Source organism: Schistocerca piceifrons, chromosome 3 (genome assembly GCF_021461385.2).
Source record: "Schistocerca piceifrons isolate TAMUIC-IGC-003096 chromosome 3, iqSchPice1.1, whole genome shotgun sequence".
Taxonomy (NCBI): domain Eukaryota; kingdom Metazoa; phylum Arthropoda; class Insecta; order Orthoptera; family Acrididae; genus Schistocerca; species Schistocerca piceifrons.
This window is the reverse complement of record NC_060140.1, coordinates 458034513-458062050: the sequence shown is the minus strand read 5'-3', so window position 1 is coordinate 458062050 and position 27538 is coordinate 458034513. Positions and strand designations below refer to the sequence as shown.

At 40.6% G+C, this 27538-nt stretch overlaps 1 protein-coding gene across 1 annotated transcript in view; it reads left to right on the top strand.

The window, feature by feature from the left end:
• The window catches only part of LOC124789534 (cholinesterase-like), a 58963-nt gene that overhangs the window by 7258 nt on the left and 24167 nt on the right, over positions 1 to 27538 (top strand). The window contains exons 3-7 of the mRNA XM_047256930.1: positions 1774 to 2050; positions 8724 to 8909; positions 18061 to 18260; positions 26461 to 26611; positions 26878 to 27059. Coding sequence (XP_047112886.1) covers positions 1774 to 2050; positions 8724 to 8909; positions 18061 to 18260; positions 26461 to 26611; positions 26878 to 27059 — 996 coding nt within the window. The remainder of the gene's footprint in view (positions 1 to 1773; positions 2051 to 8723; positions 8910 to 18060; positions 18261 to 26460; positions 26612 to 26877; positions 27060 to 27538) is intronic.

Genomic DNA, 27538 nt, shown 5'->3' with positions numbered 1-27538 from the left:
AAAATTTGAAGTAAAAGTACGTTTCTTTTCACTAAACTATGCATTTCTTGTTATTTCTCCATGAAACATTAAAAACATGTAAAACGTGTACAAGATTATGTTACTAGAAGAAACATTAAAAACATGTAAAACGTGTATAAGTTTATGTTATTAGAGGATACTTACGCACTGCACACGTGAGACCAAAGCCGTGATGGGAATTTCATCAGAGAACGGTATACAATCATTAGACATACAGATATTGATTTTTAAGCGAATACACAGTAGATAACTATCTAAGAGTAAAACGCCAAGAAGTAATGTAACACACAATCATTATGCCTTGGGTACGATTTGTAGGCCAAACATACACGAGATATGAGGAAAACGCATGGACTTACATCATGGAACCCAGCACAATTGATGCCCGTATGGAAGCGAAGCGAATCAGTTAATATGTTTCCATTACGATGCCAATAAGCACAATTAAAATCACTGTGCATATGAATATCATCGTACTCAAAAACTATCATCATTTATATAATTCATTAAGCCATTTTCAATCCCTTGGGTTCATCTTCAACTGCTTCTTCTCTTACAGCGTCCACAAACTTTTAAATGGCCCCTTGAATAAAATATGATTAAATTGTCTGGTTATGGAATATCATCTCAGCCTTGTGCTGGGTACATGGTTCCCTGTCACAAAGGTCACATTTCGTGTTAACTGATGGGAAGTCATCTAATGAAATGTTATAGGGCCTCTGTTATTCTTAATCTATACAAACTGTTTAAGAGACAATATGAGCAGTCCGTATAAGACTGTTTATGATGCTGTCATTTACTGTCTAGTAATCTCATCAGAAGATCAAAATGAATTACAAAATTATTTAGACAAAATATCTGCACCGTGTGAAAAGTCGTAATTGAGAGGAACAATAAAAAGTCTGAGCTCTTCCACATGTGTGCAAAAAAAAAAAAACTGTTAAATTTCTGCTACTCTATAAATCATATAAATTTGGAAGCTGTCGATTCAACTAATATTGGGAGATTACAATTTCTAGCAACTTACGTTGGAACTAACACACAGAAAATGTTGCGAGAATGGTGAATCAAAGACTCCGTTTTATTGGCAGAACACTTAGAAGTTGCTACAAATCTGCCTATAGCACAGTTGTCCGTCCTTTTCTGCAGTATTGCTCAACGGTATATCCTTGCTAGACAGGACATACAGGGGACGTTGACAAAGTTCGAACAGCGGTAGCTCGTTTTGTATTACAACTGAATACGGGAGAGTGTGACGTATGTGATAAAGAGTTGGGGTGGCAATCAAAAAACAAAGACTTTTTCGTTCTGATGTGCTTTCTCACGAAATTCGAAATTATAATCAATAGCTTTGCCACCCTAACGACGGATTATTTTATTGACACCCACTCACGTAGGAAGAAATGATCATCTTAATATCGTAAGAGAAATCAGAGCTCACATACGGAATGATCTGGGAGGAATTTTTTCCCATGTGCTATTTGAGACTGGAGAAAGAGAGAAATAGTCTGAACGTGGTTCTGGCACCCTCTGCCAAACACGTAAGTACGTATTGCAGAGTAATGATGTAGAAGAGCATCAGCCTAAAACGAGCACCAGAAATACAGAAAATAGTAGCATGCTAGATGGTAACATCATAATACATAAGGATGCTGCACAATATGATCTTACATGTATGGCGTCCATAAGTTAATGGTTGTCATATTACTATGGACATAACAGCAATTATAGTAACCTATAACGTACCTACAGGATCCGAAGTCAGCTGGTAGCTGGGAGGGCGTGCGCAACGCCACCTCGTACGGCAGCGACTGCGTGCAGAGCTCGGGTGACGGCTCCGAGGACTGCCTCTACCTGAACGTGTTCGTGCCGGGCGTACCAGAGGAGGGTGCAGGGCTGCCCGTGCTCTTCTGGGTACACGGCGGAGGATTTGTCTACGGCAGCGGCTCAGATCAGGAGTATGGGCCCGACTTCCTCATGTCTTACGGTGTCATACTCGTCACCATCAACTACCGGCTTGGCCCGCTTGGTACGTATATCTGTCGTGATGATAGAAATAATATCTCTAGGTAAGGGTTGGTCGCTCTCTACAATTTTTAACTCCCACCCTTACCTCTATAACCAGACTGACAATTCCCTGAGGCCTAAAAACGTGTCCTATCAACGGATCCCTCCTTTTAATCAAGTTTTGCCATAAATTTACTTTTTCCCCAGTGCCATTCACCTTACCATTAATTATCCGATCTACCTACCTAGCCTTCAGCATTCTACCACAGAATCACATTTTAAAACCCCCCTTTTTTTTGACGTCTATATTTTCTCTTGGCTGTTACCTTTGCTACAGTTTCTACATTTTCTACTACGTGAATTAAATTCAATATATCCATTTATTTTCTAGGATTTCTACTGGACCTTGTCTTTTTACATATTTCATCCTCTGCCGTGTTCACTATTTCATCTTTCAAAGCTAGCCATTCCCCTTTATTTTTATTCTGTTCTCTTGTTTCAGTCAGTAGTTTTCAAATGATCACTGATTATTTTTTCAGTTCATCCATTTCCCACAGCCTTAACGTCCTACCTTTCTACGAATCCTCCATTTTCAGTCTGCGAGTCGTAAGCAGAAAAATTATTGTAAGAGCTCACATGTGCCGTGCCCATGGAAATGTTTCATAGATTAAAATCTCTTTTCGAAATCTCTGTCTTATCATGAAGATATCTACGTGAACCCTTTCAGTGTCTCCAGCCTCTGTCGCATCTATTATTAATCTTAAAACACGTATTAGGAATGACTGAATTGTGCCCTATGCTAAATTCTACCAGGCGGCTTCTGCTTTCATTCCTTTTCCCCCACTCGATATTCACTTACTATTTTTTCTTCGCTTCCTTTTCCTGCTATCGAACTCCTTTCGTCCCATACAATTTGGTTTTCGCCCCCCTTAACTATCTGAATAATCTTCTTCATCTCACCTCTCATTTTTTCAATCTCTTCATCATCTGCGGAGCTAGTAGGAGTATAAACTTCTATTGTAGTAGAGGGTTTTGGCCTCGTTTCTATCTTAGCCACGTTAGGTATTCACCATACTGCTCATCGAACTTACCCGTATTCTTATTTTCTTATTCATCAGTAGACCCACTTCTTCATTACCCCTATTTTATCCTACATTCATAACCAAACTGCTCATGTATTCTTGATAAAACTGTACAGTCCTAGTTACACTGTGTACAATGTTTGAACGTGATTAAATGCCAAATCTCCTCCGCTGCACCTAGAATTAAGAAGGTTATTACTGTGATTGTCATCGTGTGCTGTTTTATTCAATTTTATTGCCGTCGTGCACAGTTTTAATATTGCTGAATGACTGCTGCTCATGTACCTTCTTTGTTTGTTACCGTTCTTCAAAAAAATGGTTCAAATGGCTCTGAGCACTATGGGACTTAACATCTATGGTCATCAGTCCCCTAGAACTTAGAACTACTTAAACCTAACCAATCTAAGGACAGCACACAACACCCAGCCATCGCGAGGCAGAGAAAATCCCTGACCCCTCCGGGAATCGAACCCGGGAACCCGGGCGTGGGAAGCGAGAACGCTACCGCACGACCACGAGATGCGGGCTACCGTTCTTCCATTTGAGCTTTTCATGTCTTATGACAGTATCTGCTTGTCACTATTCTTTTAACTTCTGGTAGCTTCGTCCAGCTTCATTCCGTTCGTCTCTCTCTCTCACTCTCTCTCTCTCTCTCTCTCTCTCTCTCTCTCTCTCTCTTCCTCTCGGCCTTGCAGGCTTTCCTTGCAGGCAATGTTTACGCAGTAAATGTCTTCTTGTATTTCCGCTAGTTTTCGTTATTCTCCTAATTTTAGAAGTACTTTTTCATTTCTTTTTCTGACAATCCATTCCAAGTCAACATTTTTCTCCATAACCGTATTTTAAAACTATCAAAGATGTGTTCATTTTTTGCTGTCCATGATCCTATGTCAGTTGTGCTACACTTGAGACAAAACACTTCTCAGTCTTTTGACTGGTTTGATGCGGCTTGCCACGAATTTTTCTCCTGGGCCAACCTCTTCATCTCAAAGTAGCACTTGCATCCCACAACCTCAATTATTTACTCTATGTATTCTACTATCTGTATTCCTCTGCAGTTTTAATCCTCACCATCTTCCCTGTTGTCTTAACACGTATCCTATCATCCTGTCCCTTCTTCCTATCAGTATCTTTCATATATTCCTTTCCTCTCCGATTTTACGCAGAACCACCTCATTCCTGACCTTATCAGTCCACCTTATTTCCAAAATTGTTTTGTAGTACCACATCTCCAAAGCTTAGGTTCTCTTCTGTTCCGGCTTTCCCACATTCAATGATTCGCTACCATACAATGCTGTTGCCCCAAACGTTCATTCTCAGAAATTTTGTTGTCAAATTAAGGCCTATTTGTGATGATAGTATACTTCACTTGACACGGAATGCCCTCTTTGTCTGTGCTAGTCTAGTTTTTGTGTTCTCCTGGCTTCGTCCGTCATGGATTACTTTTGTTCCAAGGTAGCAGAATTCTTTAACTTATCCTATTTCGTGATCACCAGTTTTGATTTTAAGTTCCTCTATGATCCTATTTCTGCTACTTTTTATTACTTGCGTCTTTCTTCGGTTTAGTCTCAGTCCATATTCTGTACTCATTAGACAGTTCATTCCACTGAAGAAATCCTCTTAATCTTCACTGAGGATAGCAGAGTCACAAGCTATGATGATAGCCTTTCGCCATGAACTTTAATCCCACTCTTGAACCATTCTTTCACTTGAGGCATAGGTTCTTCGAAGTGCAGACTGAGCAATAGAGGCGAAGAACTACGTGCCTGCCTTAGACACTTTTTAATTCAAATACTTTGTTCTTTCTCTTCCAGTCTTATTGTTTCCTCTCGGTTCTTGCACATGTTGCAAATAATTCCGAAAATACTCAGAATTTCAAAAATCTTGCGTCATTTTACATTTTCTCGATGCAGCTTCCAATTCCTCGCCAATTTTCGTAAGTGCGTAAAATATTTTGTTTGCCGGAAAGTCTTTCGTTCGTATCATATTTGGCCAGAACTTTCATTTGATCGTTCCTGTATTTATCCTCTTTCCATGCTCTTTTCCCAATAGCCAATATTGCTTCATCATCTGCTTACTGAAGTGTATATATCCTTGCACCTTCTACTACGTATTATGCCTATTGCTTTTCCTAATGATTTCTCTATTAGTTTGATTGTATAAATATTCAAAAATGTTTGTGATAATAATACTTTCCTCTAACCCCTCTATCAATACCCCTCTCAGCCGTTTCAAACAGAAAAAGACTCAGTAATGATCACACCGAACTCTTACTCGGAATGACGTCGGTTCAAATCCTCATCCCGTCATCCATTATTTTTCCTTTCTTAAATATCTCCATACAAATGCAAGTCTGGTCCCTTTGAAAATCGAACGCCGATTTACCTTCCCATTCTTCACCACTGTGAGCTTGTACTCCGTCTCTAACAAACTCGTTGTCGGCGAGACGTTAAACCCTTCCTTCCTCCCATCCTTACATCCTTCTTTTCTCATCTGTTTCTCCAATTGTTTCTACCTTATTTTTGGTGCGTCCTGTGTTTTAATGCCATTCGTCGATACAGCTGGAATGGAAACTCAGATTGATGCATTCTATCCTTGTTTCATCCCAGTCATTGCATGCTGTTTTAAATGTCTCCAGGTCGCAAAGAGACACAGAATTTTACATGCCTCGTTAGTTAGGGTAAGTCAGGGTTATATGTTGAATCGGGTGAAATGGTGAATTGCTTTAATTCTTTACTGGTTAAACAGATGTCTCTGTGTGTCTGCATGCCAACAGTCTCTGATCATCTGTGCAACGCACACGTGTTGAAAACCAGGTCCGTTTTAAAAACCGTAAGTACTGTGTACAAAACTGTTTTCGATGCTAAATAATTTTTATATGCTGCATGCATTTGTAGATGTTACTTCAGGTAGCGTAGTCCGCGGGGTATTTTTTGATATATTCTGCCTTCTTATACTGCTTATGTACTACATAACCTAGAAATCGTTGCGTCTAGTGTTTTGAACTTCTTGCCGCGCTATTCGCCGTTTCACCCATAGCAAATGGGAGAAATGGTGAACTCGGGCAGGGGTGATACGGTGAAGGACTTTTCTTATGTGTAAAGTGTAAAGCTTTTATTTAGGAACATCCCAGCCAGGGTTTTTTACAAGTCATGAAACCTTAGCGTTTCCTATCCCATGCGAGAGTTTTATCCGACGTCTCAATACAATCGTTAATTTCAAAATTAGTTTTTATATATTTTTTGCGAGGACAGTTTGGTTTGTCAGTGATTAAAAAAGTAAATGTTCTAACTACCACTACTGTTCCAGGCAAAGATGCCTACATTTTACAAAAGATAAAAAGGATCCAGCCGTGCTGATTGGACAGAGGAGAAAGTTAACGATGCCGTAAAAGCGGTGCAAAATGGAATGAGCCTGAATAAAGCCTCAAAGGAGTTTCACGTTCCATGGTCAACGCCGAAGAGACGATTAGCAAACGGGTGCTTTACGAAAAAACCTTTCGGTGGCCCGCCTGTACTAACAAAAGAATGTGAGAAAAAGTTGGTAAAACATATAAAATTACAAAACTTCGGATTTGCACCGACAAGGACAGAAGTACGTACCATGGCATATAAACTAACTGAGAAATATAATCAACATCACAAATGTAACCGAGGAAAAGAAATTGCTGGAATGGACTGGCTACATTTATTCTTAAAAAGAAATCCAGAACTCTCAATCCACAAATCGGAAGGAGTTTCACAAGCACGGTCAAGGGGTTTAAGTACGAAAAACGTTTCAGACTATTTTTCATTGCTGCGGAACCTCTTGGTAGAGCATAACCTCCTTGATAGGCCGGGAAATATATTCAACGTAGATGAGTCCGGACTTCAGCTGAATAATAGACCAGGTTACATGTTGGCGGCAAAGGGGTCTAAGAGCGTTCGAGCGATAACATCCGATGAAAAGGGTGAAACCATATCTGTAATAGCTTGCTGCAATGGAGAGGGCATGTTTTTACCCCCCCCCCCCCCCCCCCCATTGTAATTTGAAGGGAAAAAATGAAAAGGCCGAGTACAGCGACGGTATGCTGTCGGGTTCCACGATTTTCATGTCACAAAAGTCGGCGTACGTAACAACTGACATTTTTCTTCTGTGGCTAAGGAACAATTTTGCACCGAGGAAGCCTGAGGGAACAGTCGTGCTTATTTTGGATGGACATAGCTCTCATTGCAGCAGCCGTGGGTATATTAAAGTTTGCAGAAGAAAAAAACATAGTTTTGCTCTTTCTACCCAGCTACACCACAAACTGTCTGCAGCCGCTAGACAGAGCATGTTTTAAAGCTCTGAAATCCTATTTTTACAATGCTTGCAATTCGTACATTAAAATGAATCCAAATAGAAAAATTCCAGGCTAGTGTTCGGAGGACTGCTTACAAAGGCATGGGTACAAGCAGCTACGACAGAGAATGAAATAACGGGGTTCTAAAGCCCAGGAATCATCCCGTTTAATCCTGATGTCATCCCCGAATACGTGTTTTTAACATCAGCTTCAGATCAACATCAGGAAAACAATGAACGACGTGAAAACAGACCTACTTCACCTCGACCAAGTTGTTCGCACTGGCAGAAGATACCTAATCCCTCGGAAGAAGCAACTGCAGACGTAGATAACGATCAGGGACTTGAACACATACAAGCTTCACCACAACTGGACTGTTCGCAACGGTAGGAAATCCACAGGAAAACATGCAGTCTTCATCAGAAGCAACAGATATGACCTCGACAGTGGCAACAGAAGAATCTCAAATAACCCCTGGCAAACTCTTGGACCATATTTTGCTGATACCTATCCCAGATAAACTTGCATCTGCAAGGAAGAAGTCCAGAGCTTTAGCTGCGGTTTTGACTTCTCCAGAAAACATCGACTACCTGAGAAACAGAAAACGACAAAATGCGTCAGTGAAGAGTAGAGCAAATGCTGAAAAGAGGACCAAAGGAGAAACCGTAACCAAACGAAAAACCGTAACCAAAGAAAAAACCGTAACCAAAGATACTACCGAAGGAATTACCAAAAAGAAGCAGCCCAAGAAACGAAAAGCGGCTACCACTGACACCGAATCCGACTCGTCGCTGGATATCCAATTGCAAGACGATGATGACGACGCGGATGATGAAGAGTGTTTTTGTGTAGGGTGCGGTGAACTGTACAGTTGCACTATAAATGATGTGGATTGGATCAAATGTATTAGCTGCTAACGTTGGCTAGATGAAGACTGTTCAAAATATGAATCTATGTGTGACGTATGTGGCAAAAAGCTGGGGAAATAAGTTCATCATTTCACCCAAAGGGCATTCGTCATTTCACCCATATACATGGATGAAATGGTGAAATTGATAAAAATAAGTTTTTTTTTAAACTTTTGTAGTGCCTTAAAGAGAATGTAGTACTGTTAATGTGTTACTTATGTATTTTGTGAAAGGAGAGTGTTTTTATTTTGTTTAAATAAACAATTTCTTGTCTTCTACGAGGCCCAAATTTTTGTTCACCATATCACCCTGATAATCCCAAAAATTAACCGCTATTTTAATGGCAACGGGATGTAACACGGATACCAAAGTTACCGTTGCCTGCAGGCTTTCTGAGCACGGGCGACGAGGTGGTCCCTGGAAACGCGGGCCTCAAGGACCAGCAGGTGGCGCTGTCCTGGGTCCAGCGCAACATCGCCAGCTTCGGCGGCGACCCGCAGCTTCTGGCGCTGCAGGGGCAGAGCGCAGGCGGCGTGTCCGTGTCGTTGCACCTCGTGTCGCCTCTGTCCGCAGGTGCGTGCCCAGAGTCCTTCATGCGTGTCAAATACAAACTGTACACTTCGTCGAACTCATATGAAACTTTTTCGTTGAAAAGATGGTTATCTGCAAGTGTGAGCTAGAAAGGCTCGAGAAAATGATGTCGGGTAACAGGATTTAGGAAATCTATACGTATTATAAAAATGAAGATGTGTATGTATGTTCCGTGTCTCCTTCTAAACCACTGCACCGATTTCAGCCAAACTTGGTACACATCACTTACTATAATAATAGCACTCAGTCACTTGCAAAAAATTTTACACACAGTTTTAAACTCTTACGAAAGTTCTCGCTGAAAACCCTCACAAAATGAGGAAAGCAGAAGAGATTAACCCTTACTAGATTTTCACTATTTGTGCAGTAACACTGCCGCATCAGGCATAACGTTTTGATTTATTCATCCTTACTACTATATGTATTCGTGACACATTTGCAGACAGTATTCGCGTATACCACTGAATATATCTGCACAATCATATCACTGTAAGACAAGTAGTTCAGGGGATATGATGTCATAAGCACTGAGACGCGTGGAAAATTGCCGCAACCTACATCATGTTTTAATTTGTTACTTTTTCGCTACTACCTCTAATTGTGACACATGTCACAGACAGTACCCACACGTGCCGCTGAAAGTACCTACAAAATTATACCTATTCACAAGCTTATTTCGTGAGATATTACATCAAAAACACTGAGATGCGTGAAAAAATGCTGCACCACGCATGACGTTTTAATTTTTGCTTCTTTGTTACTACCTCAATTCGCAACAAATTTCGCAGACAGTATTCACGTATGTCACTGGGTATACGTGGAAAATTATATCATTGTACGACTCATAGTTCAGAAGATATGACGTCAGAAAGATTGAGCTGCGTCAAAACGAATCTGCAGAGGGAAATTCGCTACGGATACGGGTGAAATATTTGTACAAATATGAGCGAAATGTGATAAATACACGTGAAACATGTATGACAAAGCCGCGGGTAAAAAGCTCCTCCTTAGCCCCTGCATCGATTTTAACCGAACTTGGTACACATATCTCTTACTATCTGGAAAGAAATTGTGCTCGTAAGAACCGGCGGCCTTCTATTGCGGTGAATGAAAATGTGGAGAGAGAAGGGGAAGAGGAGTTGGACATAAAGAGAGAGGTTAGCAGGAGATGGACGCAGATTTTGAGGGAGCAGGAAGAGATGGAACAGAGAGAGGGGGAGGGAGAAACGGATAGAAAAAGGGGAGGAGATGGACGCGAGAGGGGAAAGAAGGGGACGGAAAGAGAGAGAGGGAGGTGGACAGAAAGACGGGGGGGAGGGAAGATGGACAGAGAGAAGGCGGAAGGAGCGGATGGACTAATAGAAGACTGGAATAAATACGCCGCTTACTCAGCTAGTTGTAGCAACAATGCCACCGGACAAAATATTAGTCACTGCCTTAAAAGTGCAAACTAGTCAACTTTGGAACACTGTAGATGGGGCATAAGTGGTGTAACATTCTTTTAAAAAACTTTAAATTATAATAAATGAATGTCTGAACTGTTGCTTGGATACAAAACTCGAATTATCTGTAGCATGTTGTAAGTGGAAGTGGTATGCATACTCTGTGTTATTGTCAGCAAAACTTTACACAAAATGATTGGGCAATGCAACTCCCAATACCAATAAAGAAATACAGTCACTGTAAAATACATTCAGCCCCTTAGGCACTGAGTCATCTGGCCCTGTGCAAAACTGATAAATTTGGTCCCTGTGCCCATAAAAAATAAATTAAATTGTCTTACCTCTAAAGTAGCAACGGTGGAACGCGATATACTCTGGTCTCTCACAAAAATTGTAAATATGCTAGCCTTCAGGCTCAGCCGTGTGCAATGCTGGCTGTAATACTTTCAAATGCACATGAAATTGCTTTGAGTGATAAATGAAAAATCCAACTTATCTGAAAAATATATGACCTGGACGGGGAGGCGGTACTGATTATGGTGAATTACTAATACTGAATTTTCTTAGCAAAGCTATATTGCAGGTTAAGTTTTTCTTTTCAAAAAAACATCTGACAACTGAAGTTACATTACTCACAATTGATTCACAACCAATGACATTTAAACAGCAAGTATTACCTGACCTCATTAAACCAGTATAAATGCAAATCATCAAATTACATACAGCTCTGTTAACAAATCTTAGAAGCATTACAAAAACGAAATATCTATGTAGTCTTTTTACCAAAACGGTTTACGTGCACTATGGGGTTACTCAACAATTACAATTTATCAGCCAACGCATCTACACTAACGCGCTGCAAAAAAACAGAAATCGTAATTATTTAACATCTTTACCTTGCTAGCATGAAGACTTCTGCTTCTAAGTTCAACAATATTGACATACCTAAATTAGTCTAACACTTGGTGACTTCACACAGCACACCACAAAAACTGCCGGCTCCACCTTCTTTCCCTCACAGAGAGCTACCTACAACTGTCCGCCCAGCGCTTTCTTACTCCAACACTACATTAATCTCAGACCAGAAGCAGCATCTCTGGGTCTGTATGAGCGATACAAAGCCTATCAAAGACATACATCGATTATAAAATCGTATTCGGGTGCCACACTCAAATGTGTTCCAGCACACTCCTTTCACTGGAACCACGCGATCATGTCACCCTCCACCGCTGAGTTAAGTAATGGTAGAAAAGTCGTGTATATGTGCGTGCCACTTGGTTGTATGGAACCAGAGAAGTAAGATAGGCCGGCGTGGAGAAATGACACAACGGTAGAAAGGAGCTACCATGTATGGACGTACCCATGACCACACCGTGAATGGTTTGTTGGTGTATCAACGCAAACTGTCCAACGATTGTAAAACGAATGTCAGCCGCATAAGACGGCGCATAAAAACAGTAGAAGTAAAAATATTCTAACCGACAGAGACAAAGGTCGAGTGTCATAACTCGTCGATAACAATCGATTGCAAAGTCAACGGGAATTTCTGCTCTCAGTTCTAAACATTCTGCGTGGTGTCTGTTTGTTCTATATCGTGTCTCCCTACCACTTTCGCGCAACGACGCTCTGAGCGTGTTTTTTAGGGAATTGACTAGTTTGAACCTGGGAACTGTTGCTGGTAAGGAGACGTCAGACCACACATGACATGTAAAATTCAGAAGTGTTCAGTGAGACTAGCGATGATATAACCAAATACTTAATGATTTCAGCGTCAGCTCCACTGCAGTCCCTGTAAAAGAATCTTAATACTAACTAAATTTAGTGGAAGGGGTTCAAGGCTTTCCTATTTTTAGTTAGCTGGTAAAATAACGTCGAAAAAGCAGTTAAGTTTACCATTGGAAATTTTATTCTACTCACAAAACATTGTTTATAAATTGCACTATTGATAAAAGGAAATGTTTTAATACAGGATGATAAAAACCAACTGCCTTCAACAAAAATGTGAACGAATATTCGCTGAATGGGTTTCCAAGTTCTACAATGGATCGAAGGATGACCTGTGCCATATCACATCTATAATCTAGGTTTAAATTAAGTTTCACAAGAGAGAAAACTGTCAAAATGGTCTACAGTGACCCTCAATTATCTTTAATTACTTATCTAACTTGTCGTATATTACAGTGGCTGATGTGGCTTTTCAATAACTATATAACAGTAAAATCATCGCGTTTTAGATTTTTACCTCAAGTGGCAAATGTGAACACCATGAGCTTTAATTGACGATCGACACTAATATTACGCAAAAAGGGGATGTAACAGATGAGACCTCTGCAGTTCTGAGTGAAGCCTTATGTGCTCAAAAATGCGGCATCGCGTGCGTTCATTACCTTGTCGGTGTTCGTCAGGGGGCGGCTGGCGGCACAGCTCCACGCACCTCGCTGTCTCCGAAGCAACTCTCTTCTAACTTCTCCTTACTACAATTTACCAAAGTTGGTTTAAAAAAAACTATCTGGCTGTGTTTTCATCTGACCAATCAGGGTCTCAATGTTAACCTTGAGCTCCGCCTACAAAAATTCTGTCTATCCAATGAGAAACGTTATACTTTTCGTGGTGGGGCAATGTTTTTAAAGTTTGCAACGTAACAGAGACACGGAAAAGTCTCACGCTAAAACTTGCAGCTGGTGTGGTCCTTTTAGCGTTATCGTAAGATCTATACAGTTCTTCTGGAGGGCTCTAGCTTTTAACATGGGCTGGGGGGGGGGTGGTCCTAACGTAACAGAGACGCGAAAAAGACTCACGCTAAAAACTTGCGGGTGGTGTGGTCGTAGCGGTTAGCTGGCACGTGGATGTCCGTCCCTTATCGCAGGGCCTTCTCGCTTAACACGGTTCTGCTCTCGGCTTCTGTTCTCGTTTCTCCCCTCGGAACTGCGTCTGTCTCACAGTGGGAAGGTATGACATGCATTTAGGCATTCTTGTGTTAGTCTGTGGTATTCCATTCATTTGCTCACTCGTTACTCGTATTACTTTGGTTAATTTAATGTCACGATTTATTCGGAGCTATGTGACATACTACTGGATTTGGTTATCATGTCAGGGTTTTCATGGAAGGTGTTGGATTTGCCTGACACCTTACACAGTGAACGGAGGCCCCCTTTAACCGGTTTCCGACCGAACATTGCAGACATGTAATGAACATTTACCTCGCAAAAGTCCGCCTCTGGTAGATGAGTGGTCAGCGCGACTGAATGTCATACCTAACGGCCCGGGTTCGATTCCCTGTTGGGTCGGAGATTTTCACCGCTCAGGGACTGGGTGACTCGCGAATCGCCGAAGTGGCGTCAACTCGAAAGACTTGCACCAGGCGAACGGTCTACCTGTCGGGAGGCCCTAGCCACACGACATTTCCATTACCTCACAAAAGACCGCTGATCACAACGGCACTGTATGTACATCTTCCATAGACCAAGCATATAGTGCGGTCCGACGAGTCACGATTGTGCCTCTTTTCAATTGATGCAAGGCATCGAGTGCACCGCTTCTTTATCCCGCAGTGTGTGGACGGCGTACTTTAGGCTAGAGGTGTTTGTTAGTTTGGGAGTGCTTCTCGTAAGACTTGGTCCCATTCACCTTGATACAATGAACGTGATCCAGGATGTTATTTTAACACTTTCAGTCAGCACGTGTTGCCCTTATTTCTGTATCTCTACGATGAGTATGCTGTATAAACTACCGTCTTCCAAACCGACAACAGCCGTGCTGGCAGGTCTGCACACCTACTTCACTGATTTGGCGAACACTCTGGAATACTAACGCAGCTCAGCTGGACAGATTCGTCTCACTGTCATAATCCCATAGAAATATTAGGTCTTGTTTGGAACGGTGGATGAAATGTAGCTATCAACATTTCTACAAACTGGTAGCTATGGGGTCGCAGAATCGGAGTCATTTTTAAGGCTTGGGGCGGCGTTGTATGGTATTAGCGTGATATGTTCTATGGGTGAATAATGTATTCTCTGGTGCTTAATTAAAGATCTTTAAAGACAGACTTCAAGTAGAGAAGATCAGAAAGGAATGAAAGTTCCTAAGAAGTCTTTTTTTCTTCATTTTTGTCCTGTTTTCTGACTGTCTTCCTATCTTCATATTTATACACCGAACATCTCTAATAATACTTTTGCAAACTCTGGAGTTGTCTGTCGCCAAAATTTTCTACCCCTAATGCTTCTTCTAGGGGCCAGTTTTCGGCTGACGTACCAAATGTCCCAATATTTTTTCACAATTTTCTCATATAATTATTTGCTTACAAATTCTTTCTATGACTTCTTCGTTACGTATTTCTGTACCAGGTTTATTAAGCATTTTAAGAAATACAGATCTTTTCATTCCTTTCTTCTCCATCATTTTTGCTATCCACGATTCATATCCTTAGACGCAGAGTTCGAAACGTCCAAATACGTGACTTCTTTGCACTATTCCATGTCAGTTTTCACTGTAGGCTAGTTGTTTTGTTGACGAAATTTTTCTGAATCTACGCCTTTATACTGCTGATATGTGTCTTACTTCTATCCTGCGTAATGTTGCATCCTGCAGAATACACCTCTTTTACATTTTCCTCTATTTCGCGAACATGAAATTTATTGTTAATCTAGTCGCTGCTCTCCTTTTCCTAGTCTTCATCATTCGTGACTTAGGTTGATTTATTCTCAGTCTGTAGTTTGTGTTGGTGTAATTCAACAAACTTCTAACAACTGTCATATTTGTCGATGTTTCCCCTTGAAATGTTATTCCTCTACATACTTAAATGTTTCTTCATTAAACAAATTAAACAGTGGTCATGATAAAATGCAATGCACTTTGCTACCATTTCAGTACTAAATTGTCTTCTTTGCTGTCCCACTTTTTTTACTGTAACTTGGTTTTTTACTGCACGCCCACTTGGAATAGTATTTAGAATGTCTTATTCTAATGGTTTCTGTCATACACGATAGTTCTACATAAACTTTAGAATCGGCGTATATTTCCTTTGGTTATCTCTGTAATTGTCACTATATCTCATTTAATGTACACGGTGGTCGTAATTAAACTTACACTACTTGAAAGGGCCCCTTGAAAAATGAGTGATCGTATGTCAATGAAACGTTGCGGAAACATTTGTAAGGACACGCGAAAGAGAAATAAACCATTGAAACAAACTGTTTTTAATTTCCACGTGAGAAGGTAACATCTGTTAATTGCGCACCATTTGTTCCTTCTAGGCTACAAACGTTGCTCAATGTGGCAACCATCTGCATCCAAGACAACCTGGAACCGCATTAGAGAGACCATTTCACAATTGTTCGCAGCATTTTTTGAACCGTCGACGATGCAACGTTCAGCTGTCGCGACACAGTTCGTGCACAGCATGAGTATCGCACAATGTGTCCAGTATTCTCAGCCATGGTAACAGTATTTTCTTTAACAATTTGTGGTCCAATTGGCCGTCGGTCTCTGCCAGAAGCAGTTCCCAAATCGGCAGTTAATTCGAACCTCTGAATCATGTTCGCCAACCACGGTCCAGAAAGAGGACCTCTATGTGTTCCTTTAATGCGTCGATACTCGCGGAGAGCAGGCAGCACTATTGCTGTTGTTTTGATAAAATAGCTTTAAGAGTAAAGCCGTTCTCACCTTGTCGGGACGCATGTTCACTGTCGGCAGCTGTAATGCACACTGATGCTTGTGTTTCAGCTCTAATTCACTGCACCAGTACGGACAACTAACGGCACGTCATGACACTAGCACTATTAGCAACGAAAATCCTGCAGCGCACAGACTGCACATCATTCCTATACCGTTGCATACGCATACGGTAAATAGTTTTCCGTCTATACTGGCTCAATTAGCGAAAGTTTAATTATAACCACCCTGCATTACGAGGAATTTTCCTCTACAGGATATTCTTCATTTTACCAAACGTATCTACTATTCCACTTAAAGTTTTCAACTTTTAGTGATGTACTTCATTATTTTTAGAAAATAGTCATTCCACTTTTTTGTTTCCTATTATCAGTTTATCTTAGTCTGTCTGATCCAATAATAATTCAAGTTTAGCCACTCCAAGCAACAGCACTTCCGGTACAACGCTGAACTGTTGTGGTTTGGTTCTAATGCGTGATTCAGTTCCATTAAACAAAATTGCAGCTACTACTCCCCTGCAAAATTTAGTTGTCGTTTGTACTAGCGTTTTGATTTTTATGTGCCTACTTATTACTCTACATACACTCAAAATTCCAGACCACCTCATGTTTACATTACTGTTATTATTTTCATAAGTGATGGACACGCTCTAAAAAGGTTAAATTAGTAACTGTAAAATTATTTTCATTACGATAATTTCAGTCCCACTTCAGGGCTCGGATTTTTATCTAGCACTTATGTCACTTCTGGCAATATTTGTTATGTGATAAACGCCGAGCAGTACTGCGGTTCGGAGTCCATTTTAAACTGTAGGACGCCCTATAACTGGTGGGTAAGTTAGTTCAGAGGTCGGAGAAAGGTAACAGAATACCACCCCCAACAGGACCGTAACTACTAAAGCACTGAGTTGTTCAAATCAGTCTTCTTATTGACTATGGCTGTATCCTTTAATTATTGTCCTTAGCGAGTTCTTCCTAATAAACTTCACAGTTTTCTCCTCTTGTCAGATATTTGCAAATTGCATAACTTCCATATTTTGTCCAGTGCACGTAGATCCCTGCTTCTTAATTCCATTTGTTCTCGGCTTAACAAGATTTACAGCACTTTTTTCAGACTTTTATAGGAAATTGTGCCACATTCTGCACGTAGCGAACTGTTGCATACCTAATTTGAAGAGATGTACTGATCATATTTTTAAATTAGCTTAATGCCTTTAGCGTTTGCCACAATATTTAAATAACTCTGTTTTTTCATCATTTGGCTGTCATTTCAGAAAATAAGTTTTTACCTGCTGCCAGAACACACACGATAAGCTGAACCAGGTGGTTATAATGAAAGTGCAGCTACTCGCAGATGTCCAATCTGAGCAGTAATTATAGTGTGGCAGCGAAACGTGTTAGATATTCTAATGTGTTAATGCGAATCGATTTACGCTGGAAAAAATTAGTTCCAATTTTGGGCACTAGGTGCAAATGTGGTGCTGTAAATGCAAGACATACGTATAGAAATGTTTCCATATGTAGTAGGTTAGGAACGTAACATAGGAAGAAAAGGTCAAATAAGCGATTTTATAATTAATCGCCACGTACACAATTTGTTCAATATGAGCACCGGAGACGTTGACGAGATGCTGTAGAGCGCCAGATTTACATCTGGTGGTCAAAATTGCAACTAATTTTTTTTCCAGTATTAATCGGTTCTGCATTAAGGCATCAGCATATCTATCAATTTTCGCTGCCATGCGATAATTACAGCCCACGCTGGACCTCCGATATTATCTATACTGTAATTATAACCGCCCTTTATATCCAGTATAAGGATTATGAACAATGCATGAAAGCCGGTAATTATACACATTTAAATTTGAGTTTACTAGCGAAACTCAACACTCTCAAGATAGGTAACAAATTGTTAGACATGTCACACAAGACACCTTCCTGGGCAAATGAACGTGATGTAGCCCAAACTTTGGCAGATATCACTATGTGAGTATAACTTGGTTCATTCCACGTTTGGATCAGGTCTCTTTTCGAGGCTCATCATCCAGAGCGCCAACTTCATTGGACGCCCAATGCCTCTGCAAGCTGCCCGCAACAACGCTTTCAGACTGGGGGCTGCCCTCGGCCTCGAAACGGATGACTCCCAGGAGCTGGTGGATTTCCTGCGATCGGTCAGCCCATCAGACCTCCTGGTGGACAGCTCGCTTATTCTGACAGAGGAGGTGAGCACTATACTAACTTCATCAAAGCTCTTTGAACCAAGAAGACACATTTATGTAGTTTGCTGACTCTCAAGAAACATTTGCCGCACTAAAATATCCGGATGCTCACGTAAGGAACTTGGCAATCCCCGGGTTAGATGAAAAGTTACAGACCTGGCAAAAAAGAGTGCTTTTTACGAAAACTATGCACACATTTTCCGACATTCTATCCTTTTAGGTTACTGAGCTTTCTCCGACGCGTTTCCACTAAGTAGACTGAATCCCTGAAGGGCTAAAATCTGCAAAATATCCATCTGTTTGTGACGTAAGCTCTTTATTGGACTCAAATGTTTTCCAGACACATATTTCCCTATGCGACAGAACATATGGGGATTCGCTGGTCAGGAAAATATATTATGGCTTAATGTTCTGTCGATTACGAGGTCATTAGATTCGAATTACAAGCTCAGTTTGGGTAAAGGAAAGCTGCTGTACTCCTTCCCGGCATTTACACGAAGTGATTTTAGGAAATCACGAAAAACTAAATCGTCATGGCTTGCCTGGGATTTAAACTGCTGTCCTCTCAAGAACGAGGCATACGTCTTATCACTATCCATCCGCAGTTACTGGATATGATGAATGTTCCAAAATTTGTACTTCAAATCCCTGTTTCCCTATTAATTCAGCTCTTTTATGGGCAGGTGTGTTTTCCTGACAAAAGTTAATTCAATGGTCTTTCGCGATTTAAATACCTTTTCGTGTCTTTTATCATTCAGATAGACCAGTTATTTAAGTCACTATTCTGGATCTTTCTCTTCACATTGTGTGGGACTACCAACGATGGTCACTCTCACGTTACAAATAAAGAACTTAATTTTTGTCGTAGTAATAAGGCAGTAAAATATTCAACATTTGACGTTTACTGTTATACTATACTGAGACATACTGATGTGTTGGCAGTTCAGACGGCTAATAAAGGACATTCTGAAATTTACAAAAAGGTAACACATTAATAAATTTGTTTGCAGTACTGTATATTGACTTAATAAATTATATATACCTGACTTCGTATATTTGTAGGTTCTTAAGTTGGGGGTGAGCTATATACGAGGGGAGTAATGTTCTTGAGAGAAACAAATAGTCTTGAACGCTTATATACTTAGATAACTCTTCACCCTTAGTAACGTTTTGTATTGTTGTGCTACTTCGATATAATTTCCTCACTGCAACATTCCGTGCCGACGTTGAAAAGCCTGTATGTTCACGGAAGCTCTGGGGCAAAGTTCTGAGCGCCGCTGCTTAAAAAAAGACGCAGCCCAATCAGAGTCGCTAGCACTGAGGACATGTCCCTTCGGTGTCCTTCTGCTGGTGGCGTGTATGTGTGCCCTCCCCCCCCCCCCCCCACTCCACTCTCCTCCCCCTGCCCACCAATCTACCCATCGGAGACAGTAACAGATGGGAGAGCGAACTTTCCCAGCGGCGCACTGGCAGAAAGTTGGCGGGTGCCATCTCCCACGTAGTTATGAGAAAGCGCGGCGCGCCAATCTGGGGTCGACGAAGATGTCGTTGATACCGCATTCCACGCACACACCAAACTGCATACCGTCGTCGCACATTGTGGATGCGGGCGATGACGAGAGAGAGTTCTGTGCCCTTAGTGCTGCCTATGGGGTTGGTTGTGAACTATGGCAGATGGCGCCAACCAATCCGCACCTCGATATTCGTCTTATGAAACGCCGGGAGCATCTGCCAAGAAACCGGAGGTAGGACGTCCATTCAACAGCACATGTGGGTGCAACATTGGCGCTGCTGAGAACGCAAAAGGGTCCACGGCTGATACAGGCTCGATGTCCGTGACTGACGTCGTAGCGTTTGGCGATGGTCGCGGCGGCTGTGGCAGGATCCCTATAACCATGGCAACAAAGTTGGGTTTGGTGTCACGAATGTGCACGACAGACGTCTTGAATGACAACACTCGATTCCCTGTTATGAGACTTGCTGTAGACATGTAGAAAACTTTTGCCTTCTTGCAAAACTTTGTTGTGAAGTAAGCGTCGGAAACAGAGTGGCGACGGTGAAAGAGCTGCAGAAGACTGCAGTGGCGACGACCGTGTAAGAGTGCTGGTAAACTGTCGTGAGCAGGTATAGTGCGGTAGGTGCTCAGAAACAAGAAAAGCCGTTTTCCTTCTAGTGCGAAGCACAAGGATTGGGCACCTTAGCGTTGAAAATATGAAGGAGACGTTCCGATTCACCGTTAAATTGAGGAGAGAATGGTGCATTCGGATACGTTGACTTCCATTTTGTTGTAAGAAGTGTTGAAATTCCAGCGAAGAAAATTGTGAGCCATTATCCGGAACAATTGTTTGTGGCAAACCCTCTAAGCAGAAGATAGAAGCGAGTATTTTGACAATGCTAGCAGTAGTCGAATGAATTGGAATGAAAAAAGGATATTTTCTCAATGTATTAACGATAATGAGTTATCTTGTGTTCCAGAAAGGACCAGCAAAATCGATATGAAAACATTCCCAAGACCGTCAGTCGACGTCAGTGGAAAAATTCTTATCGTAGCGCTGTATGATTGTTCATGCAAGCGCGGCATCAATAAGCGATCATATCTTCTATCTGTTTATCCAGTCCGAGCCGCGTTGAATGCTAGCACACTAGCTGTATAGTTCTTACGATTCCCCAGTGTCCTCTATGTAACAGTTTCAGCACATGTTGTCGCAAAGATATCGGAAGCAGGACTCAGTCATTCGTTCTTTGGGAGAATGCAATAAAATTACACCATTCTGAAGAGAAAGACAGTTGCATTGTGCATGACGTTTGTGAACTACTGCTTCTGAAACTGATTTCGGATTATGAGGCCATTTGAACAATCGTAGTGATCCATCTTGAACAGTAACCTTCGTGACCCAACAAGAATCAATTCTGAACCATCGAAATCTGGATCGTTTCCCATAGGTAAAGGAGTCAGAGCATCTGATTTCGTATGTTATGCTACAGGACGATGAAGAAGTTCATGTTGGTATTTATAAAGAAGTAATGACCAACGTTGCAGCTTCTGTGCTGCGCAATCGTGTACATTTTTCGCCGGACGAAAAAGAGCAGTCAACGACTTATGATCATAACAAGAAAAAAATCTGATGAAATTTCCTGACACCATAAATTATGGTTAAAGCTTTCTTGACTTGGATCTTGTTAAACATCTTAGACACCAATGCTGCAGGGCCTTCTGTGTTGCCAACCTTGTAAGGTAAAACTTCCCATGTGGTGATGCGTCAGCTGCAAACACTACTGGTTTTAGCTGTTCGAAGTACATACGAGTATGACATGGGTGACTAAGCAAAGAAGAAATTTCTGAAAACATTCTTCACTCTCCAGTCCATTTAGAAGGAACAGTTTTACGCCAGAGGCGAAGCACAGAAGTGGCTGTTTGTGCTGCGTCCGGAATGAATTTGATGTGGAATTCAGTTTGCCAATAACTGCTTGGAGTTCTCGTGCGTTGCTAGGAGAAGATAATCTCCGTATGACTTCTAGATGCTTAGTCACGGAACGAACGTCATGGGCTCAATGACCTACTCCCAATACTCGATTTTAGTTTTGAAAAATGAACATTTCTTTAAATTACACTTTAGTCCTACCTGAGTCAAAACTTGAAAAAGAGACTCCATATTTTTGAGATGCTGTCCCGGTGTTTGTCTAGTTGAAATGACGTTATCTACATAATTTGAACTGGAACATTCGACGTGTTGAAATAACGCAGGAGCAGTGGCGCTGCCGAGGAAAGGCGCTGATATTGATACGAAGTCGACGTGAGTGTTAACCACCATAACGTTTTTGTTTTGTGTCTCACCCAGGTGAAGCATCGACTAAAACAATTTTTGAAAAAAAAAATCGTCCGTATGCTAGGTGATCCATAAGCTCGAAAATACATGGAAGCAGGAAGGAATCAATCACTGTTTCAGCGTTAACTATAGCTTCAAAGTCGGCACAAAGTCTGACGTTCGTGTTCGCCTCTCTTTTGACCCCAAGGGAGATTCTTATTGACTTGCTGAAACGGGTTTCAAGACTCCTATTTGTTCTACTCTGTTGAGTTCACAAACAACTTCATCGCAAATGGAATTTGGTACCAGACGAGAGCGGTAAAACTTATTACGTTCGAATACATTATGGGAGTGACAATGATCAACGTGTTGCAAATGTTTACTATCAAAAACAGTCTTGATCACGATTTATTTATTACGGTGACCGGTTTCGACCACTAATGTGGTCATCTTCAGACCAACGAGTAAGAACCTCCTTCTGCTGGAGAATCACTACTCATTACTTCGAACATCCCAGAATAGTGATTTTCCAGCAGGTTCTTACTCATTGGTCTGAAGATGACCACAGTAGTGGTCGAAACCGGTCACCGTAATAAATAAATCGTGATCAAGACTGTTTTTGATAGTAAATATTGGTAAAAACTATGTTTTGCATTGTCCGTGATTGTAATGTGTGTGCGCATGTGTGTGTGTATGTGTGTGTGTGTGTGTGTGTGTGTGAGTGTGAAAATTCTTCGCATACCCCAGAGTGTCGTCGAACAAATGTACACACTTTTTACACAACTCACGAATATTGGCATGGGAAGTTGCGTGTCAGTAAACAGTACATTTTTCTGAGCATGTAAACCAAATATGTCAAAAACATCCATGCCAAAAATATTGGGACTAGAACATGACTGAAGTACTATGAATGACACTGATGTACTCATGCTTCTATATTTTGTTTGCAAAGCGCATGTTTCAAGAACAGAAATAGTTTCGCCGTTGTAGGCCTTGAGACTGAAAGATGGCAGGTCCATCTCTGTCCTTTCATAATTATGACCATTACAGGATCGCCTATCAGTATTGTGAGAGGTATGTTTAACAGTGATTTGCATACTTAGAGTATCGGCATTTAGTTGCTCTGGTTGATCAGCGGTTGCGGATCCTTCTTACATTTGACCGTTATTTTCGTGGTCTGTTTCGCTGGTGTCATATGCAGACCGAAGCGCGTACCGTAATGTGTTTTCGGAGGGCGATGACCAGGCAAGCATTCACAGAAGGATGAATCGTCAACTGGGCGCCTCTTTCACTAAAAGTAGGCCTCATGCAAGGGCAGAGAGTCAATCTTGTGCCTTAGAATAAATCTCCATCACCTTCAAAAGATTTACCCGTTTTGCGTAGCACATTAATCTTTCGTTGAACTTTGGCCTAAACAAGTCATTGTATTCTGTAATACTTGCATTTATACTTTAAATACAGTTTTTATTTTCAATGATTTTCATTCTCATTAAAAAGAAATTTAATCACCTACTTCACAAATTACTTCATTTTCTGACCACTTCTTCGCTTGTGATAAGACAGTGGAGAAAGCCAGAAAATGACAGTAAACTAACAGAGAGACAAACCATTTCGTACGGGTGTAGCTTCACCTACATACAAAAGGGTAACACATCTAGTAATAAGCTAAGCAGAAGTGAAAATTAGTGCAGAGTCCGCAATAAGTTCAAATGAAACATGACGAAACTTGTACCTTACCATATTCAACGTCAACTTCATACTACACATGCCTTTTGCTTGCTAATTAACAATCAAATGTGTAATCAATTTGATCGTTCAACAAGAGAGTTTCATGAATGAAACATAACAGTGCTGAAGGGAATTAAAGCAAATATTCTGATTGTCCATAAAATGTAAAAACGTTTTCTCTCTGGCCTTAAGAATGTGCTAATTACAACTGAATTAACTACATCTACGTTGAATTATTGTATAGGCTAGGAAGATAACTCTCTTGGAATTCTATGAAAAACAACATTTCTGTAGTAAAGTTTTATTTTGCGCCAATGTCAATCACAACAATTTACCCACGTAACTAAACCAATTTCCATATATTTCTTAACCATTTGCTTCAGTTAACTTGTACTCAGTGCAAATAAGAATTGAAACAGCACTAACAATAGTCCTTAAATAGCTCATGAAATCATAGCACGTAATATTTAAGAAGGTGCAAACATTTCCATACTCTTCCACTTCGTTTCAACTCAAGTGTCAAATTGATGCTCCTTTATGTAGAGTGGCTCGAAAAAAAAATTCTGTGTAATTACAGTGCACAGTTGTCAGTTATTGGTGTGCAAGGTGGACCGAGGGAAGTTAGCCAATTTTGCACGGGTATTAATAAGACTGCGAGGATGTGATTGAGACAGTTCTTGTCTCCTTGCTTCATGAGGGGTAAGGGAACTGGCGCTCTTTGGGCTGACTTGCAGGCAGACTTATGAAATGTATGTCTTACTGCAGCAGTTACGTCTGTTTCTTGGTGGATAGGAATTGGGCAGCTTTTCAGTTTTCTGCACGTCAATCTAGCACGGGTGTTTTGCCATTTGATGCGAGGAGGCTGAATTTTGCTCACTGTGGGTATCCACTGGACAGGAATGGAAACGAACAAACCGAATATGAGTCTCATAATGTACCATAGTTGGCCAGAAATCCGCTCACTGTGGGAGTTATTCAGCCATACGACACAGCATTATTGAGATGGCGATGGCGAAAACACAAATTCTGAAGCGTGCTGCAACTGCTGCACATGAAGTTCCATCCACTGTTACCAGGAAGCTGTTATGACGTTAATGTTTTTTGACCCTTTCCTGAAGATGATACCTCTACATTAAGTATCTGTCTAAGGCTATACTCAGATACTTGGAAGTGGGATTATGTGTTACTTCTAAACTTGACCATAGGCTGGTTCTTTCTCTTTCCATTACTGAGGTGGAACGTAGCTATGTATGTTTTTAAAGGGGTAGGTTACAAGCACAATCATATAATATAACCATCCATCCTTTTAAGGCCTTAGGACAGTGCGTCCTTCGTCTCACTGATATCTCCTCTTTGCATTTCTAGATTAATGTCTATAGCGTAGATGAATTTCCGATGTACTGATTCTGGAGCGTCATGTGTGTACAAGATAAGGAGAACTGGACAAAAGATTTATTCTTATGGCAAGCCATTGTTGCGTATGGAATCTGTTACGACATATTCTCTATAAATTTGAAAAATAATTTGCCACTAAATATATTTATTTATTTATCGGGATAAACATCTTTCTATATGGTATGGTGCTGAATTTCAGGTAATGATCTCCCTTCCAAACGGTACCATAAGTAGACAAGAGATCGGCGAATAGAATGATTTTCGAGGGTCGAACTCAAGCCGAGTACCTCATCTCTGCAGCCTAGACCACGTCAAAAGTCAGCAACGGAACTAACATGAAACCATTTGGGGGTGCTATCGTTTTCATAATCGGTCTTTCTAGTAGCTCTTAAGTTTCACTTATGGGTTTGAAGATATACAAAATTTGTCTGTTTTCTTTTTTAATTATCTGTTTTAAAGGTAGCGATAATTTTAGATTTCATAAAAATGGGCAGTCGTATGAATATAAAACTTCGTCGAAGAAAGAAGCAAGTCGATACTAGGTTGCTGAGTCACTGTGCTTCAAATGTTCAGGGTGAATGTCGCTCAGGAACGTAGCTTCTCTATTTCGAAATGTGTCCATTGCTTATTATACCATTTCTAGGGAAAATGGGTATATGTATTGGTTATTTGGCTAGGTGCCTCATTTTATCTGTTGTAGTTCCGATTTAAATTGCAAAGTTTCTTTTCATGGTGCCAAAGGAGAAACAACCATTGGGTTTAATACTGCCGTCCTGCGACACACAGGCACGATAATCGAAAAACAAACTTTTACTGTTGATATTGTGATTGAAAAACAATGTTACAGGAAGACCGAAAGTCATTTATTGTAAGAACAGAATGTTATAAAAAAGGAACCAACTAGTTGCATGGTGATCGACATCACTAAATGCTGGGTGTCTGAAATCAGTCAATAAACTCGAACCACAGATGTCAATATTATTATACTAAACGTGCCATTACGATGGCACATTAATTCAATCCACTGTCCTATCTTCCTTGTTTACTTCGTTATAGCTAAACACTTATTCATTGTTTGATGCGTAGTCCCAATCTATTAGGAAAATGCAATACATAATTTCCCCTCCTGTTGCACCTCTCTCTCTCTCTCTCTTCCCCTTTTTTTTTTACAGAAAGTCAACATAAAAATGAAATCAAAACAACAACTGAGTTTGCTTCTGTTTACAGCAACAGACGAGCGTCTGCTAGGAACTAACAACTATCTTCGGTTTCAGGATAAACTTCTGTTCTCCTACGCTCTGTGGTCGCCACATATAGAGCCACAGCTGGAAGGTGCTTTCATCTCAGAATCTCCCATTCAAGCACTGATAGATGGCCGTTTTCTCCAAGTGCCTATAATGACAGGAGTAACGTCCGGCGAAGGAGGTACGTAAATGTCTGCTGCATAGTTCAGAACGTTCGTTACAAGGCAATAGAAGGAAGTATTTTCAGAAGTGACACTAAGAAATACAAAGTGAAAGCACTAAGCCATTTAGACGAAGTATGTTGAGTTGCTGGTCACTCACTTAGAGTCTGCATTCTAATTCTATCAAATGTAAACACATACCTCATCGTGTTCTCATGTAGATAAAATAATGGAGTATTGTACCTGTTACCTACAACAGGCGTTTAATTGGGGTTCCTCTGCACAGGTTCTGGAATACTGTACCAGACAGAGAAAATCAATACTCTAAATAACATGTTTTCTGAATCCGTTGGGCCATGTTTACACCTTTCAACTGTGGAAATGCAACAGGAAGCAGCTCTCAAACTACGAGAATTCTATTTCGGCAACGATACTATCTCTGCAGACAATCCTGCCCCTCTCGTGCATGTGAGTAAATCTTTTGTTTCGATTAGTTCATAAACAATCCCATCATTTTAAAGAAAGTCATTATTGTTCATTTTTAAAAGTATATCTTTCCTTTGCTGTGGGGCATTAACGCTAGAAATATGACAGCTTGCTCCAGATACTTACACAACTATTCAGAAATAGGAATAAATATGTTACTGGCGAAATTATTACGTATTCCTACATACGACGAAAAGGAGTTACGTCATTATAACCTGAAAAAATCATTCCCACTGAAGAAAATTATTTGGCATAAATGAATGAGAATTTCGAACAATAGTGACAAAGCTACTGAAATAATTGAAAAGTGAACGTATTACTAAGTAATAAATATTTAACGAAATATACAGGGTGCGTTAAAAACTTAAACATACTTTGAACAGTCATAGAAAATTTGTTTTCAGTTGTACATGGTTTAATTTCTGGAAATAGAAAAATTAAAGTCCAATTTGAGAAGTAAA